This window comes from Salmo trutta, chromosome 12 (assembly GCF_901001165.1).
Source record: "Salmo trutta chromosome 12, fSalTru1.1, whole genome shotgun sequence".
NCBI classification, from domain to species: Eukaryota; Metazoa; Chordata; class Actinopteri; order Salmoniformes; family Salmonidae; genus Salmo; species Salmo trutta.
Window position 1 is genome coordinate 22,886,666 of NC_042968.1, and position 18,303 is coordinate 22,904,968.

Consider the following 18,303-nt stretch of genomic DNA (forward strand, 5'->3'; position numbering starts at 1 on the left):
GGGCTCAGGTGTTTCCCAGGATAAATGGACCTCTTCCCCATTCATTGAGGAGACTCTCTCCACGCAGACACCTTATTGATATTGGTTGGGGAGTTTTGTGGTTTTCTTGGTTATTTGCTTTGGCACCTTTCAACACTCTGCATTATTACATTCAAGTATACAACACACTCACTTACACTACTGATTACTGATTACACATGCCATTGTTACCTTCTTAGTTGTTTTATTTAATAAATATATATTTTTGTTACCCTTTGTCTCCACGTTGTCTCCCTTTTGTTACGAACTTTGAGCCGGTTCGTAACAAGTGGGAGCTCGTCCGGGATCTTGAACTTGTGTTTGGGAGAAAACGTGGAGGTATGTTAACTTGAGGTGCTTTGTTTGTTAGTTTGAGTTTGGTGCTCAGTACTGGTTGCCTTTGGTTGTTTTGTTTGTGTGCTGCGTTGGAGAGAGTACATTGGTTAGTTTCCAGGACTCTGCCCAGCCTGGAAACACTTGTTCTACTCGCTGTGGGAACATTGGTCTGAGGTGAGTACAATCAGCTGTGTACCTCGGTGGGAGATTGGGTTAGGGTAGTGAAACTTACTACCGGAGCTATAGCCTTTTTCCCCTGATAGGCTTAGCGACGTGTTTCATTTTGGAATATGTTGGGCATTGTTAATGTTTGTTATTTTTGTGTGGTGTCTGTGGACTGAGCAGTTGTCTCGGGAGCACATCCGTGGCTTGGTGGAATCTACCAGCGTGCTGGGGGGTTACTTCCTCGCCAGCGGGCTACAGTGCATAATTACCCACCGCAAATCTGCATGAAGACTAGGGTTGAGTTATTGTAGGTTTTGGGGAAGCTCCATATCTCATCTTTTTTCTGTGGTACCAGTGTGATTGTTTTTTCTCTTGTTGTGGTCTGATGTGCTCAGAGGGGTTGAGTGAGATTTTTTTTTTCTTTCTCTCTCTCCCTTTCCTCTCTCTCTGACTATGGCGTCTAATGTAGACGAGTTCATTCGCTTTCCATCAGAGGAACTGTTAGACTTATGTACTAAAGAACAGCTGTTGAAGGTTGCTGAACACTACAAAATTGAAATTAGTGATAAACGTCTAAAAAATTCCATTAGGTTAATATTGAAGGCCAATCTGATGGAGAGTGGTATTCTTGACGTTACCACTGGGGCAGCCTCTGCTGAGGACTCGCCGTCTCCCCGATATGTCACAATTACCGCTCCATCGGTTAGTCCTAGTAATCTTCTTTTTGAACAGCAGAAAGAGCTGCTTCTGTTACAGCAAGAGCACGATCGTGAGAAGCTAGAATACGATCGTATAAAATATGAAAAGGAATTGGAATTTAAACAGGATAAGGAGCGTGCAGATCAGTTAAAATATGATAAGGAATTGGCTGTTGATCAGTTAAAATTGGAATTTAAACAGGATATCGAGCGTGCTAAAATCAAGCTGCAACAAGAGCGACTAGAGTTGGTTAGGGAAGGAAAGCTCTCAGGAGAGAGTTTGCTCTGGGAAGGTGACCCAGAATTACTTAGGAATCGTTCCTCTTTTGGTCGTGCCCCGGACACATTTGACATTGTTGGGAATTTACGGTTGTTGCCTCAGTTTAATGAAAGGGATCCTGAGACATTCTTTTTGTTGTTTGAGCGAGTTGCTAACGCTAGGAGTTGGCCTGATTCTGATCGCGCTTTGATGTTGCAATGTGTGCTGACTGGTAAAGCGCAGGAAGCATATTCAGCTCTTAGTGTAGCCGACAGTGTCATTTATGATAAGGTTAAAACGGCGGTGTTACAGATTTACGAATTAGTTCCTGAGGCTTACCGCCAACGATTTAGAACTTTAAAAAGGGATGATAAACAAACTCATGTTGAGTTTGTGCGACAATTATCTTCACAGTTTAATCGCTGGTGTTCCGCCTCTGCAGTTATGACTTTCCAAGGGCTGTGTGATCTGATTATGCTAGAGCAATTTAAGGACACAATCCCTGATTATATAGCCACGTACATTAACGAACGGAAAGTTAAAACTGTCGCTGAAGCTGCGGTTTTGGCAGACGAATATGTTTTGACTCACAAAAGTGTTTTTGTAGAACCCCGTACTTGGAGTGAGTGGGGGCGTTCGGAGAGATTTGAGCCACGCTCAAAAAGATACTCTGGTTCACGGGCAGAGTTTTATTCAACTAGGGTTGAGCCTGACTCCCGTGGTAAAACTGACTTTGGTCAAGAGTGTCACTACTGTCACGGCTCAGGTCATTGGAAAAATGAATGTCCGGTTCTCAGGTCTAGGGGTAAATTCAGTACGTGTGATAACGTTAAATCTAAGCCTACGGCGTTAGCTGCGTCTGTTCCACATCAGTTTACTACTGAAACATTGTCTCAGGCCCAGGGCCATGTGAAAGTTCATATTGACCCAGGCTATTTACCTTTCGTTACGGAGGGTTTTGTGTCCATGTTAGGAAGTAAGAACCTAGTGCCAGTAAAGATCCTACGAGACACAGGTGCCTCGGAATCGTTTGTGTTGGAATCTGTGTTACCCTTCTCTGCTGAGTCTGATTCTGGGAATAGTGTTCTAATTAGGGGAATAGGTTTGAACAATCTGTCAGTTCCATTGCATAGACTAATGTTGGATTGTCGACTGGTGAAAGGTGAGGTTGTTGTGGGGGTGCGTCCTTCATTGCCTATTGAGGGTATTGACGTTATCCTTGGGAATAACTTGGCTGGTGAGCGTGTGTGGCCTGTTGTGTCTCCAGCTCTAGTGGTTTCCACTACACCGGTAATTGTAGGGATTCCTGATGAGAGTGCGCAGAGTTTCCCAGAGGTGTTCTCTGCGTGTGCAGTGACGCGTTCTATGATCCATGGCGATCTAGTTACTGCGTCGGTAAATGAGAATACCACAAAGACGTCTATCACTGTTTTCCCCGTTATTCCGTTAACTGTACCCCGCTCCGATCTAATCGATGCGCAACGGACTGACCCCACATTAGAGAAGTTGCGTGACCAAATTGTGCCTGTGGAACAGTTGGGAGATGTTGCACATGGATATTTTCTCCAAGAGGATGTCCTGATGAGAAAGTGGATGTCTCATGGTAGTTGTTTTCTGGGGGAGGCGATTAGTCAGGTTGTTGTACCAGTTAAGCTTCGTGAGTTGGTTTTGACCACTTCTCACAATGATGTTGCTGGACATATGGGTGTGAGGAAAACCTACAATCGTATATTAAGACATTTCTTTTGGCCTGGATTGAAGAGAGATGTTTCTGAGTTTATCAAAACTTGTCACACCTGTCAATTAACTGGTAAACCTAATCAAGCTATTAAGCCGGTACCACTGTTTCCTATTCAGGTACTCAGCCAACCTTTTGAGTACCTGATTATTGATTGTGTTGGTCCTCTGCCTCGTTCTAAAAAAGGTAGTAATTACTTGTTGACTGTGATGTGTCAGACCACTAGGTTTCCGGCTGCTTATCCTCTCCGGTCTATCACGACTAAGTCTGTGTTAAAAGCTTTGACTCAGTTTTTCTCATTTTTTGGAATCCCTAAGGTCATTCAGAGTGATCAGGGATCAAATTTCACCTCTACTCTCTTTGGTCAGGTTTTACAACAGCTCCATATTAAACACAATTTGTCTAGCGCCTATCATGCGCAAAGTCAGGGAGCACTGGAACGTTTCCATCAAACACTTAAGTCTTTGTTGAGAGCTTATTGTACTGAGATGGATAAGGATTGGGAGGAGGGGTTGCCTTGGTTACTGTTAGCCGCTAGGGAGGTTTCACAGGAGAGCACAGGTTTCAGTCCAAATGACCTTGTGTTTGGACATAGGGTGCGTGGACTTTTATCTGTTCTCCAGGATGATTGGAAGTCTCCCGAGCCTCCTCAGTCCTTGTTATCGTATGTGTGTGTGATTTCCGGCGACGCTTGTATGCCGCTGGTGAAATGGCGAAAGAAAAGCTATCATCTTCACAGGAAAGGATGAAGGGCATATTTGATCGTCGAACTGAGCCTCGTCACTTTAGTCCAGGTGACCAGGTTCTTGCTCTGCTGCCAATTATTGGTTCTCCTTTTCAAGCCAAGTTTCAAGGTCCATATACAGTGGTGCGCCAGTACACTGAGCAGAATTATCTAGTTGCCACTCCAGAACGGAGAAAAGCACACCAACTGTGCCATGTAAATTTGTTAAAACCCTATTATGCACGTTCAACGGAGACTGAACAGTGGGAGTCTAAAGAGGACGGTAAACCTGTTCGTTTGGCTGATAACGTTGCTTCCCTTGGTTCTGTTAATGCTAGGTCTGTGCATGAGGAAAAAAATGTTCCTAGTCCCGATGATTGCATACTGCAGGGTAGATTAAAAAATTCTGAGACACTGGATATTTTGGATGGCCCTTTCACTCAGCTACCTGTTGATGGGCGGAAAGAGCTGGTTGTTCTGATTCGGAAAATTCCAGGTTTGTTTTCTGTGACACATACACGTACAAACTTGATAGAGCATGATATTGACACTGGAAATGCTGACCCCATTCGTCAGCGGTGCTATAGAGTCTCTGTAGAGAAACTGCGTTGTCTGGATGCTGAGGTCAGGTACATGCTGGAGAGTAAGATAGCAGAGCCTTCTTTCTCTAGTTGGGCTTCTCCCTGTATCTTGGTCAGTAAAACGGATGGAACGGACCACCGTAATGTAAACGGAGTTACTAAGCCGGATTAATTTCCTCTTCCTTAGATGGAGGATGGCGTTGATCAAGTCGGCGCAGCTAAGTTGTGAGCAAATTTGAACGGTTATTGTGCCATTGGCAGGGGCCACTGACGAGTAGGGCATATGACATTTTTGACTTTATTACATCCTCTAGTCTGTACTCGTATTCATTATGAGTTTAGGACTATGAATCGTTGGGAAATGTTGTTTGCGTTGGTAGCTAATGTGGTCTCTTGTGTGCCCTGTTCCTGAGTGTTATGTGAGTGATCATTGTTGGGGGGTTGTCATGTTCTAACTTTCCTGTCTGTTTCCTCCTGGTCTTGTGTTCTCCTTTCCTCTTAAATGTTGCTTCCCTTATATATAAAGGTTGCTGAGGACTGGGGAGAAGGAGGTTGGTTGGGGCAAGTGGAAGGTGAACATGTAACCTTTTGTAAAATTGGGACGCAGAGGCCTGTGTCGCTTTGGGACGCAGAAGCCTGTGTCGATTTGGGACGCAGAGGCTGGTACGTTGTTCCGGGGCCCTTGTTGGTCCCCGGTTTTATGGGGGGGGGTGTGACGACCCTCCCACTCTGTCTGCCGTATTCTCTCTTGTTCTTGTTTCTTTATTAGGAGGCCGGTGGGCGGAGTTGGAAGGGTCGTCAGATGAATGGGAAACACCTGGGCTCAGGTGTTTCCCAGGATAAATGGACCTCTTCCCCATTCATTGAGGAGACTCTCTCCACGCAGACACCTTATTGATATTGGTTGGGGAGTTTTGTGGTTTTCTTGGTTATTTGCTTTGGCACCTTTCAACACTCTGCATTATTACATTCAAGTATACAACACACTCACTTACACTACTGATTACTGATTACACATGCCATTGTTACCTTCTTAGTTGTTTTATTTAATAAATATATATTTTTGTTACCCTTTGTCTCCACGTTGTCTCCCTTTTGTTACGAACTTTGAGCCGGTTCGTAACAGTAATTTAGTAAATTCACCGGAAGTGTCCGGTGGGAATGCTAGTCACATGCTAGTCACCTGCTAATGTAAAAAGCTGGTTTTTGATATAAATATGAACTTGATTGAACAGACATGCATGTATTGTATAACATAATGTCCTAAGATTGTCATCTGATGAAGATCATCAAAGGTTAGTGCTGCATTTAGCTGTGGTTTGGGTTTATGTGACATTATATGCTAGCTTGAAAAATGGGTGTCTGATAATTTATGGCTGGGTACTCTGCTGACATAATCTAATGTTTTGCTTTCGTTGTAAAGCCTTTTTGAAATTGGACAGTGTGGTTAGATTAACGAGAGTCTTGTCTTAAATGCTGTAAAATAGTCATATGTTTGAGAAATTGAAGTAATAGCATTTCTAAGGTATTTGAATAACGCGCCACGGGATTCAACTGGCTGTTGAGTAGCCTAGCCCAGAGGTTAAATACTCATACAGTACTTTTAGCACAGGGAGTAACCGGGGGACATTTGGAGTAATGTTGAACTCAGGATGAGTGTTGAGTGTCTGAATGAATTAAACCTGGGAGGAAGTGTTATTGTGCTTCCAGACAGGTCTCCCAGCAGGTCTGAGGTCAGCTACTAGAGCAGGTTCTGTGTTATTCATCAACATTTGAATGTCATTGCGGACAGGTCTGAGATCAGCTACTAGAGCAGGTCCTGTGTTATTCATCAACATGTTCCTGTGCTTCCAGACAGCTCTGAGATCAGCTAATAAAGCACACAGGGGTGCTGAATCACAGGCACTCTCATACCGGAGGGATTTGCTAGCTCTTACAGAAAGTATTTATTAACATAAAGACTTGTATTTAGCAGGAGAGAGATGTTGTTGGAAAAGAGATTAAAAACCTAGAGAGAAAGAGAAAAAGGAGAGAAAAAAGTCAGAAAGTAAGCTTCCCTTTTGATAAACGATCAAGAGTGAGCGACCACACACACACACACACACACTCAGGCAAGAGGAACTACAGTGTGTCAGAGATAAGACAGAGTGACAGGCCAAAAGTTAAGTTTCCCAGAGCTAAAGTCCTGCTCCTGGTCCTGGCAGAGAGACTGTTCTGATAGAGCTGTCTGGGGACAAAGCCACTGAGTGCTGGGTGGACACAGGGCTTAGTGGGACCTCGACATGCAAATCAGACACAAACAAACCCATTCAAGGACCAGAAGGGGTCCGGGTGTGGGCCAGAAATGATCGCAACCAAATTACTTTCAGGGCCCAAAAGCTGTCACAAACAAACTCCATTTAGGTGCTGTGCATTACATCAGACTTGGCCTCCCACAACAGGCTGCAGGTTTCCATGGTGATAGTGGGCAGAGGGTAGCAGCAGGGTGTTGGTTCTAGGCTCTGGATTATCTGGGTTCTGGGTCTGGTCCAGGTGGTTCCTGTCCAGCTGGACTGTTTATGGAGCAGGAGTCTGAGCTGGGCCGAGCCCACTGCTGTCACTGTGCTCTCCCACAGTCACAAAAATAAAGATAGAACGAGAGAAAGATTGAGGGAGAAGAGCGAGAGGAGACGTAGATGTAGAAGAGGAAAGGTAAAAAGACAGAGAGATGTACTATATGCTCATCTCAGGAAGCCGTGGTAGTGAGGAGGAAAAACGACACAAAGAAAGCGAGATACAAGACAAGGACAAAGAAGACAAATCATTTCACCTTATCCTTGAAGGACACACTTCAGATGAGCTGCTTTGGAACAATACATTATCTCTCAATTCTGATGGGATTCCAACCTATTCCCCAAGCAAACCTCCTACCGCTAGGGCCTTGCGAGTGGCGCAGCGGTCTAAGACACTGCATTGCAGTGCTAGAGGCGTCACTACAGACCCGCGTTCAATCCCGGGCTGTTTTGCAGCCGGCAGCGACTGGGAGACCCATGAGGTGGCGCACAATTGGCCCAGCGTCGTCCAGGTTTGTCCTTGTCACTAGTGCTCTAGTGACTCCTTGTGGCGGGCTGGGAACATGCACGCTGACTTCGGTCGCCAGTTGTACAGTGTTTCCTCCGACATATTGCTGCGGCTGGCTTCCGAGTTGAGCAAGCAGTGTGTCAAGAAGCAGTGCGGCTTGGTCACAGCTGTGTTTCGGAGGATGCATGGCTCTCAACCTTTGCCTCTCCCGAGTCCGTACAGGAGTTGCAGCGATGGGACAAGACAGTAACTACCAATTTGATATCATGAAAAAGGGGTAAAATGTACATTTTTGGATTTTATTATAAATATACCTCCTACCACTCTGCTGTCTGTTTATCCTGCCTGTCTCCAGAGCAGGCTATCAGGGGATTATGTTTGATGATCTAAGGGCTGGACCAGTGGCAGAGGAGGCTGTGTCAGGTAGGCCGGCCAGAGAAGGGACTGTATCTCTACAGTGACGGAGTGACAGCTATATGCCCCTATTAACATAACACAAATCTTTCTTCATCTGTATTTTTCTCACCCTCTCTCTTGCTTTTGTTTTTTGTTGTTGCAATTTTTACTCTCCAAGGCACACAGCGAGACAGAGACAGACAGACAGAGAGGAAAGAGAAGAGAGAGAGAGAGGGAAATAAGAAGAGAAGAAAATAAAGCATACACACAACAGATCCCATCCGAAAACAAGGAATGGGTTTGGAAGGGGATAGTAGTAGGACATGAAGAAACCTGTCTGAGGGGTGTACCTAGAAGTACAGAGGTACCCCAGGCGCTCCTAAACACACCGCCAGCATATCTCTAAGTGTTCACACCTTAATTCAATCTCACTCCAATTTTAGATATCTCTCCCTGAGCGAGCCGCTCACAAACTGCCTCACTAGCTGCCCACTTTCTGGGGCCGGCCAGGCAATCAGGCACAGTAATGCTTATTTAACATCCAATTTAAATTCTATCAATGAGATGCTATTAAAGCCAGACTCACTTTCCTGGCTCCACACCGCCGATGGTTATCGCATCAAAAGAGCTCCGGTATGTGGGGTGGGTAGGAGTGTGTGTGTGTGTGTGTGTGTGTGTGTGTGTGTGTGTGTGTGTGTGGGGCCAGGTCAGAGAGGGATAAATAAACATAGCTATTTGTTTACAGTTTGTTCCTTTGGGAAGGCACATACTGTACCAGTGTCATTGAACCATTCCTACTCATCTCACATGTAATAACTGCAGAGTTAGACTGCCATTCTCTCTGGGAAGGCTTTTTAATCTACCTGCCATTGTGTTCATGTCATTAAATTCCTAGAGATTTCAAATAGGTTTTGACACTATCATGTTCTGACTGTCAAAACTGTACTACACTTTATGTCAGGTGAACCTGAAAAAAAGAATGACTTTTCTGTATAAATTAACAAAAATATAAAGACTCTACAGGGAGTGTGGTCCAGAAATCAGACAAACGTCTGTCCCTTTTTGACCCCCACAAACATGGTGAGCCAGACCAAACCACCACACTCACTGTTTCCAGCCACCAGGAGACAGCAGCTACTCCTCAATTACAGCGAACCATCAGGGAGGAGGGGCCGTCATACCACAGCCTCTCTAGCCACAGCACTAGAGGAGCTCTCAAAAACTCTCATGAACTGATCACTTTCCACACAGACGCACTGAGCGATGATGACACTATACACAGTAATACACACACAGTACACATCTACACATGTTGCATTATGCTGTATTACACACACTCACACAAACGTGCACGTGCACGTACACGTAAACACACACAAACACACACACACACAGGCACCAGACACATGCACAGTCTGTTTTTCCATAATAGTTATTGCCAGAGGTGTCTGAGTTAACCAGGTTATTTGACAGGTAGGCAGATAGGCATGCTGAGAGCGTTGAAATGAAAAACTTGTATCAATAATGAAATCCCCCATTTTCTGATGAAACAAATACTATTGTAGCTGGGGAAAGGTGGGCAGACACTCCCCCAGGCTGACAGCATCAGTCACGTTCATTGTTTATGGGGTTGTCATGGTAATAGAAGAGGCGGGAGCAGCATGTAGGTTTGTGGGGATATATCTAATGGGGAGAGACCCATTTTCTTTCTCTCATGATTATATCTCTGGGGAGATACTTCCTGCTGGACTGTGATTAATGTCTAGCTAGTTCAAGCTAGGTTGGTTGTTTTGTGCAGCTCCCCATTACCCCGTGCAGTGTAACATAAAAACGCCTGTTGGCATTAACTGTATTTCGCTCTCCGTCCATTTGTTATTTAAGCTAGTAAAGTCACAATATCGGGAAACCCGTAAACGACACACTATAATCAACCATTTCAGATTCAATGCTGCCTGCGTCTGTCTGTCTGTCTGTCTGTCTGTCTGTCTGTCTGTCTGTCTGTCTGTCTGTCTGTCTGTCTGTCTGTCTGTCTGTCTGTCTGTCTGTCTGTCTGTCTGTCTGTCTGTCTGTGTGTGGGAATGTGTGTGTGTGGGAATGTGTATGTTGTGTGTAGATGACCAATATGTGTTTGCATTTGTTTAGGAAGAGAGAGAAAAGAGGCTGTTGCTGCTTGGGCTCTAGCTAGAGATATACAACAGCTTCCCAATAACAATCAATCAGTATGATGTTTAGGGGTACACCCGCCCCACTTCACTGACAAAACTTTAATAAGAGTGATCACCCAGTAATTCAACTTTCCAGTTTCCAAAAAACACAAAAACACTCAACTATGAACCTGTCCTCGCCTGGTGTCATCACTCTACAGTGAAAAACAAGCTTCCCCACTGGACGTACCTTAGTATCACATCCCCACTCCCCAACCTCCACGTGATTATATCTCACTCTCTCCTCATCTCACATGCTGCCACTCTCTTTCCATTCTATCCATTCATCTGTTCTCTCTACCTCTTTCTCTTTCTCTACCTCTGTCCCCCACTCTCTGTCTCACCTCCTTTCTTCCAATAGATACAAGACAGCTGAGAGGAAAAGTAGGGGAAGATGCCTGCCTGCCTGGTTAGTGTGCTGTGGGAACAACAGAACTGCGCCCTGGTTGAGAAATGCAGAAAGAGTGAAGCGGAAAAGGAGAGAGAGAAGGGAAGGAATGAAAAGGGTGTGTAGTAGCGAGAGAAACCGACAGGAGAGAGAAGAGTGAGTGAGAGTAGAGAGAGGGAGGAAGAAAGAAAGCCAAAGAAAGGGGGAGTTCAGAGACGAAGACGAAGGCAAGGACATCTCATCACTCACTCTGACAGGCACATAATAACGTGCATTAATAAGAAATGCAAGCCTTTTTTTACGCCCCTACACACATAACGACGGCACAGTGAGAGATTTAAACGGGGCAGGAGAGAAAGTGACAGGCCAACTGAACTCTTTAATAATGCAGAGATTAGCATGCCATGTAGGGCACCACCCCTATGTTTCTGTTCCTCTCTCTCTTTGTAGCTCTCTCTCTCTTCTCTCTCTTCTCCCCCCACTGGGTACACACTGGTTGAATCAATGTTGTTTCCACGTCTAATTCAATGAAATTATGTTGAACCAACGTGGAATAGATGCTGAATTGACGTCTGTGCCCTCTCTCCTCCTCCTTTTCTCTCTCTTTCTCTAGATTATGCACTCTCTCTCTCTCACACACACTCACACACACACACACACACACACACACACACACTCTCTCTCTCAGCCCTACCCTCAAACAATATCCCGCCTCAATGCATGGGAGTGTACTGTGATCTATGTTTGGTACAGGTAACTAACACATACTGCACCTAAACAAGCCCTGGAGGCACACGACTCGGCAAAGGAATCAATTAACGTCAACCCAAGCCATTGCAGCTATTCTTGTGATTATGAATTCTTTATGCAACATACATTCTGGAAGAAACATTGATAATATATTCTGAGTGAAACCTTTAGGTTGGGTTTGGAGTGGAGAGTAGTACAGTAATAACTTCCCATGTACAGTAATAGGACACATGTGAGTACAATACTGTATGTAAACATGCATGACGGGTCCACATACAGCTCCTTATTCACAGTATACAATCAACCACACACTGTCACAGCTACACTGGATTTGTGTCATAGTGTGGTCACCAACTCTGGTCCTATACACAAGCTAAAGGTTGTGAATGTCTTGTTGCAGCCCAGCACTAACACATCTGGATAAACTAATCACCAAGCCATCGAAACACTGATTCATTGAATTGGATAATATTACCATTGGTCTGGAATAAAAGCCTCTAAACACCGTAGCTCTCCAGTACCACGGGTGGTGATCACATATGGCTGCATCCTGATTCTCCACACTTCTCCCAAAGTGTGCACTAGCACATTGGATTGATGTAAGCATTGGCTGGAGTTTCCACTGTTGTTGCATCCATAATGGGGAGTATGCAGGATAAGTGCACACTTCGGGAGAGGGGTGGAAAATGGGGACACAGACATATAGATCCTTACTTTAGGGTTCTTCAGAGAGCCCCAAGTACATGCACCTACTTGAGGGTGACACAACCAGAGGAGCTGGGGGGGGCTGTCCAGAACACCTGGATCCTGGTGCGTCTCCGAGGGGTACTCTCTGTCACTGCCGGGGGACAGTTGATCATGAACTGGGTGTCCTCTTCATCGATGATCTGTATAACACATAAAAACAGACATACATATAGATGGACAGACAGACAAAGACAAACACACACACAGCATGTATTCGATTTAAATAAGGACAAGCAAATGAGTAAAGATAATGTAATTCTAATTGCATGGTACCTTATGTTCTCTCTGTATTATACCATATATTTCATTACTATGTTACCCTCTCTCAATGTGAGTTCAAGTGCAACTTCATTTAACTGCCACTAGCTTTCATTACCAGGCCTAAAAAGAACGCTTCAATTAGACATTATCTAATTCATTAGCAACATCTGTTCATTGCAAAGTAATAGTACATTTTGCATTTCACAAATGATTTTCAATTAAATGAATGCTATAAATGAATTTGATCCATTTTAAGCTCCTTGTGTCATTCTACACTATGACTCAGTGGATACAGTGGATTGCAAAAGTATTCACCCTTGCCATTTTTCTTATTTTGTTGCCTTACAACCTGGAATTTAAATGGATTCATAGGGGGGATTGTATCATTGGATTTACACAACATGCCTACCACTTTGAAGATGCAAAATATTTTTTATTGTGACACAAACAAGAAATAAGACAAAAAAAATGAAAACTTGAACTTGAGTGTGCATAACTATTCACACCCCCGAAGTCAATACTTTGTAGAGCCACCTTTTGCAGCAATTACAGCTGCAAGTTTCTTGGGGTATGTTTCTATAAGCTTGGCACATCTAGCCACTGGGATTTTTGAAGGTTCTTCAAGGTAAAACTGCTCCAGGTCTTTCAAGTTGGATGGGTTCTGCTGGTGTACAGCAATATTTAAGTCATACCACAGATTCTCAATTGGATTGAGGTCTGGGCTTTGACTAGGCCATTCCAAGACATTTAAATGTTTCCCCTTAAACCACTTGAGTGTTGCTTTAGCAGTATGCTTAGGGTCATTGTCCTGCTGGAAGGTGAACCTCCGCCGCAGTCTCAAATCTCTGGAAGACTGAAACAGGTTTTCCTCAAGGATTTCCCTATATTTAGTTGCATCCTAACTTATTCAGACCAGTTTCCCAGTCCCTGCCAATGAAAAACATCCCCACAGCATGATGCTGCCACCACCATGCTTCCCTGTGTGGATGTTGTTCTCGGGGTGATGAGAGTTGTTGAGTTTGCGCCAGACATAGAGTTTTCCTTGATGGACCAAAGGCTACATTTTAGTCTCATCTGACCAGAGTACCTTCTTCCATATGTTTGGGGAGTCTCCCACATGCCTTTTGGCGAACACCAAATGTGTTTGCACATTTTTTTCTTTAAGCAATGTTTTTTTTTCTGGCCACTCTTCTGTAAAGCCCAGCTCTGTGGAGTGTATGGCTTAGTGGTCCTATGGACAGATACTCCAATCTCCACTGTGGAGCTTTGCAGCTCCTTCAGGGTTATCTTTGGTCTCTTTGTTGCCTCTCTGATTAATGCCCTCCTTGCCTGGTCCGTGAGTTTTGGTGAGCAGCCCTCTCTTGGTAGGTTTGTTGTGTTGCCATATTCTTTCAATTTTTTTATAACAGATTTAATGATGCTCTGTGGGAAGTTCAAAGTTTCTGATATTTTTTTATAACCCAACCCTGATCTGTACTTCTCCACAACTTTGTCCCTGACCTGTTTGGAGAGCTCCTTGGTCTTCATGGTGCCACTTGCTTAGTGGTGTTGCAGACTCTGGGACCTTTCAGAACAGGTATATATATACTGAGATCATGTTTTATCTCAGCAAGTCAGTTAAGAACAAATTCTTAGTTACAATGATGGCCAAGGAACAGTGGGTTAACTGCCTTGTTCAGGAGTCAAACAACAGATTTTTACCTTGTCAGCTCGGGGCTTTGATCGTGCAACCTTTCGGTTACTAGTCCAACGCTCTAACCACTAGGCTACCTGCCGTGACACTAACGTTGTGACACTTACATTGCACACAGGTGGATTTTATTTAACTAATTATGTGACTTCTGAAGGTAATTGGTTGCACCAGATGTAATTTAGTGGCTTCATAGCAAAGGAGGTGAATACATTTGCACGGACCACTTTTCTGTTTTTTATTTTTTATAATTTTTTGAAACATGCAGTTTTTTTCATTTCACTTCACTTCACCAATTTGGACTATTTTGTGTATGTCCATCACATGACATCCAAACACAAATCCATTTAAATTATAGGTTGTAATGCAACAAACTAGGAAAAACGCCAAGGGGGATGAATACTTTTGCAAGGCACTGTACGTCTGGCTGGTATGCAATTTAATATATTGTGTTTGAATACATACATAAGTATATCCTATAGTGGCAAATTGACAGCTGTACAGCAAATATATAATGGTTTTTCACACATGCATGCACACACACACGAAAACACACACACACTCACAACCTCTGTGTCACGCGCCAGTAGTTATACTGTAGGATCGATAGTGCATTTCACAGGCATACTGTGGTCAGCCACAATTCTTAGCAAATGAATGAAGGGCTTAAGTGCTGTCCTTGAAGGGTCATTTTCAGTGTGTGTGTGTGCATTTTCAGCTCCAAGTGCTTTTGGTGTGTCTGTGTGCGCGTGTGTGCGTGAGTGTGCATGTGTGTGTGTGTGCATGTGGGTGCATGCGTGTGTGTGTGTGTTTGTGCATGTTTGTGACAACATTCTCCACAGTTCTATTTGACAGGAAGTGACATCAGGGCGATAAATACTCGGAACTCTCTCACTCATTAAAGCTGTCAGCGGAGAATTCCCTCTGTCACGCCATGTTATGAATCAGGTTACTCTGGACTGGGTGTATGTGTGTGTGTGTGTGTGTGTGTGTGTGTGTGTGTGTGTGTGTGTGTGTGTGTGTGTGTGTGTGTGTGTGTGAGTGAGAGAGAGAGAGAGCTCTGGGATTGACTGGGCTGGCTGAGTCTGTATCCAGCCCTCCGAATCACACCCAGAGGTCATAAAACCCTTGCTGGGTTCCCATGGTTTCTGACAGGCATCTCTGGGGTGGGGGCTGACTGAGCTGACTAGAGTCTGTGATGACCCAGGATTCTCCCGACCCCTCCTGTCTCAGCCTCCAGTGTTCATGATGCAATAGTTTGTGTCAGGGGGCTAGGGTCAGTCTGTTATATCTCCTGTCTTATTCAGTGTCCTGTGTGAATTTAAGTATTCTCTCTCTAATCTCTTTTTCGCTCTTTCTTTCTCTCTCTCTCTCTCTCTCTCTCTTTCTCTCTTTCTCTCAGAGGACCTGAGCCCTAGGACCATGCCTCAGGACTACCTGGCCCGATGACTACTTGCTGTCCCCAGTCCACCTGTTCGTGCTGCTGCTCCAGTTTCAACTGTCCTGCCTGTGGCTATGGAACCCTGACCTGTTCACCAGACATTCTACCTTGCTGTTTTCAACTCTCTAGAGACAGCAAGTGCGGTAGAGATACTCTGAATGATCGGCTATGAAAAGCCAACTGACATTTACTCCTGAGGTGCTGACCTGTTGCACCTTCTACAACCACTGTGATGATTATTATCTGACCCTGCTGGTCATCTATGAGCATTTGAACCTCTTGGCCATGTTCTGTTATAATCTCCATCCAGCACAGCCAGAAGAGGACTGGCCACCTCTCATAGCCTGGTTCCTCTCTAGGATTCTTCCTAGGTTCCGGCCATTCTAGGGAGTTTTTCCTAGCCACCATGCTTCAACACCTGCATTGCTTGCTGTTTGGGGTTTTAGACTGGGTTTCTGTACAGCACTTTGTGAAATCAGCAGATTTAAGAAGGGCTTTATAAATATATTTGATTGATTGATTTGATTGAATGCATTAAACACCATCTGTGAAAAGCAGCAGCCATTCAACTGACCTATGGCTCTGACACTGTGTGTGTGTGTGTGTGTGTGTGTGTGTGTGTGTGTGTGTGTGTGCTTTTGAGAGAGCGAGTGACAGAGACTGAGACCGTGGATGAGAGACTAAATGTGAGAAACAGAGAAAGGGGAAGACTATTTGAGGTAGAGTCTGTGGGAGAGAGTGTGTTTGCTTGCAACAGCTGGTCAGACTTGAACAATAATATTCAAAAACATTCTGCGCAAACTATTGTGGGCCAACATGAAAAGTGATTACACATGTTACACACACCCGCACACACACACACACACGACAGCTTCTATTTGATGTACAGCTCATTTGAAATCTGAGAGTGTGCTCCATCTCAGCTCCAGACTCGATGAAATGCGCTTTTTATTGAGCTCTCTGGGGAGGTCAGCTGGAAGTGTGTGTGTGTGTGTGTGTGTGTGTGTGTGTGTGTGTGTGTGTGTGTGTGTGTGTGTGTGTGTGTGTGTGTGTGTGTGTGTGTGTGTGTGTGTGTGTGGGTGCACGATTTGCCAACAATATTTTCTATGGAAATGGATTAATGACTACACATCACTTCACAGCAGGGTGAGACGACAAAACAAGAGGGGATGTCAGGAAAGTGAGGAGGCAGATGAACTCAGAAAAAAAGAAGCGTCCTCTCACTGTCAACTGTGTTTATTTTCAGCAAACTTAACATGTGTAAATATTTGTATGAACATAACAAGATTCAACAACTGATACATAAACTGAACAAGTTCCAAAGACATGTGACTAACAGAAATTAAATAATGTGTCCATGAACAAAGGGGGGGTCAAAAAAAGTAACAGTCAGTATCTGGTGTGGCCACCAGCTGCATTAAGTACTGCAGTGCATCTCCTCCTCATCGACTGCACCAGATTTGCCAGTTCTTGCTGTGAGATGTTACCCCACTCTTCCACCAAGGCACCTGCAAGTTCCCAGACATTTCTGGGGGGAACGGCTCTAGCCCCCACCCTCCGATCCAACAGGTCCCGGACGTGCCCAATGAGATTGAGATCCAGCTCTTTGCTGGCCATGGCAGAACACTGACATTCCTGTCTTGCAGGAAATCACGCACAAAACGAGCAGTATGGCTGTTGGCATTATCATGCTTGAGGGTCATGTCCCAATGAGCCTGCAGGAAGGGTACCACATGAGGGAGGAGGATGTCTTCCCTGTAACGCACAGCATTGAGATTTCCTGCAATGACAACAAGCTGGGGCGGTGATGCTGCGACACACCGCCCCAGATCATGATGGACCCTCCACCTCCAAATCGATCCCGCTCCTGAGAACAAGTCTCAGTGTAACGCTCATTCCTTCGACGATAATTGTGAATCCGACCATCCCCCTGGTGAGACAAAACCGCGACTCGTCAGTGAAGAGCACTTTTTGCCAGTCCTCTCTGGTCCAGCGACGGTGGGTTTGTGCCCATAGGCGATGTTGTTGCCGGTGATGTCTGGTGAGAACCTGCCTTACAACAGGCCTGCAAGCCCTCAGTCAAGCCTCTCTCAGCCTATTGCGGACAGTCTGAGCACTGATGAAAGGATTGTGTGTTCCTGGTTTAACTCGAGCAGTTGTTGTTGCCATCCTGTACATGTCCCGCAGGTGTGATGTTCGGATGTACCGATCCTGTGCAGGTGTTGTTACACATAGTCTGCCACTGCGAGGACGATCAGCTGTCCGTCCCGTCTCCCTGTAGCGCTGTTTTAGGCGTTTCACAGTACGGACATTGCAATTTATTGCCCTGGCCACATCTGCAGTCCTCATGCCTCCTTGCAGCATGCCTAAAGCACGTTCACACAGATGAGCAGGGACCCTGGGCATCTTTTTTTTCTTCTTCAGAGTCAGTAGAAAGGCCTATTTAGTGTCCTAAGTTTTCATAACTGTGACCTTAATTGCCTCTCGTCTGTAAGCTGTTAGTGTCTTAACGACCGTTCCACAGGTGCATGTTCATTAATTGTTTACGGTTCATTGAACAAACATGGGAAACAGTGTTTAAACCCTTTACAATGAAGATCAATGAAGATTTTTACGAATTATCATTGAAAGACAGGGTCCTGAAAGAGGGACGTGTCTTTTTTGCCGAGTTTAGAAGTGTTTGTGCTGGGCATGAACATTGAATCAGTGTTGAATCTGATACAGTTTCTGTCCTATCAGGCAGGACCAGATAGTTGTGTTTGAAAGGGGCTGTGCGTCATGCCTCCAATAGGACTGGCTGATGATGGGAAGACAATACAGAGAAAGACATAGAAATGGCCTTTTGTT

General features: G+C 44.8%; 1 protein-coding gene across 2 annotated transcripts in view; it reads right to left on the reverse strand.

The window, feature by feature from the left end:
- Window positions 1-18,303, reverse strand: part of LOC115203187 (spondin-1-like) — a 148,360-nt gene that overhangs the window by 118,886 nt on the left and 11,171 nt on the right. For both annotated transcript variants that reach the window (XM_029767627.1, XM_029767628.1), the window contains exon 3: window positions 12,071-12,204. In XM_029767627.1, coding sequence (XP_029623487.1) covers window positions 12,071-12,204 — 134 coding nt within the window. The remainder of the gene's footprint in view (window positions 1-12,070; window positions 12,205-18,303) is intronic.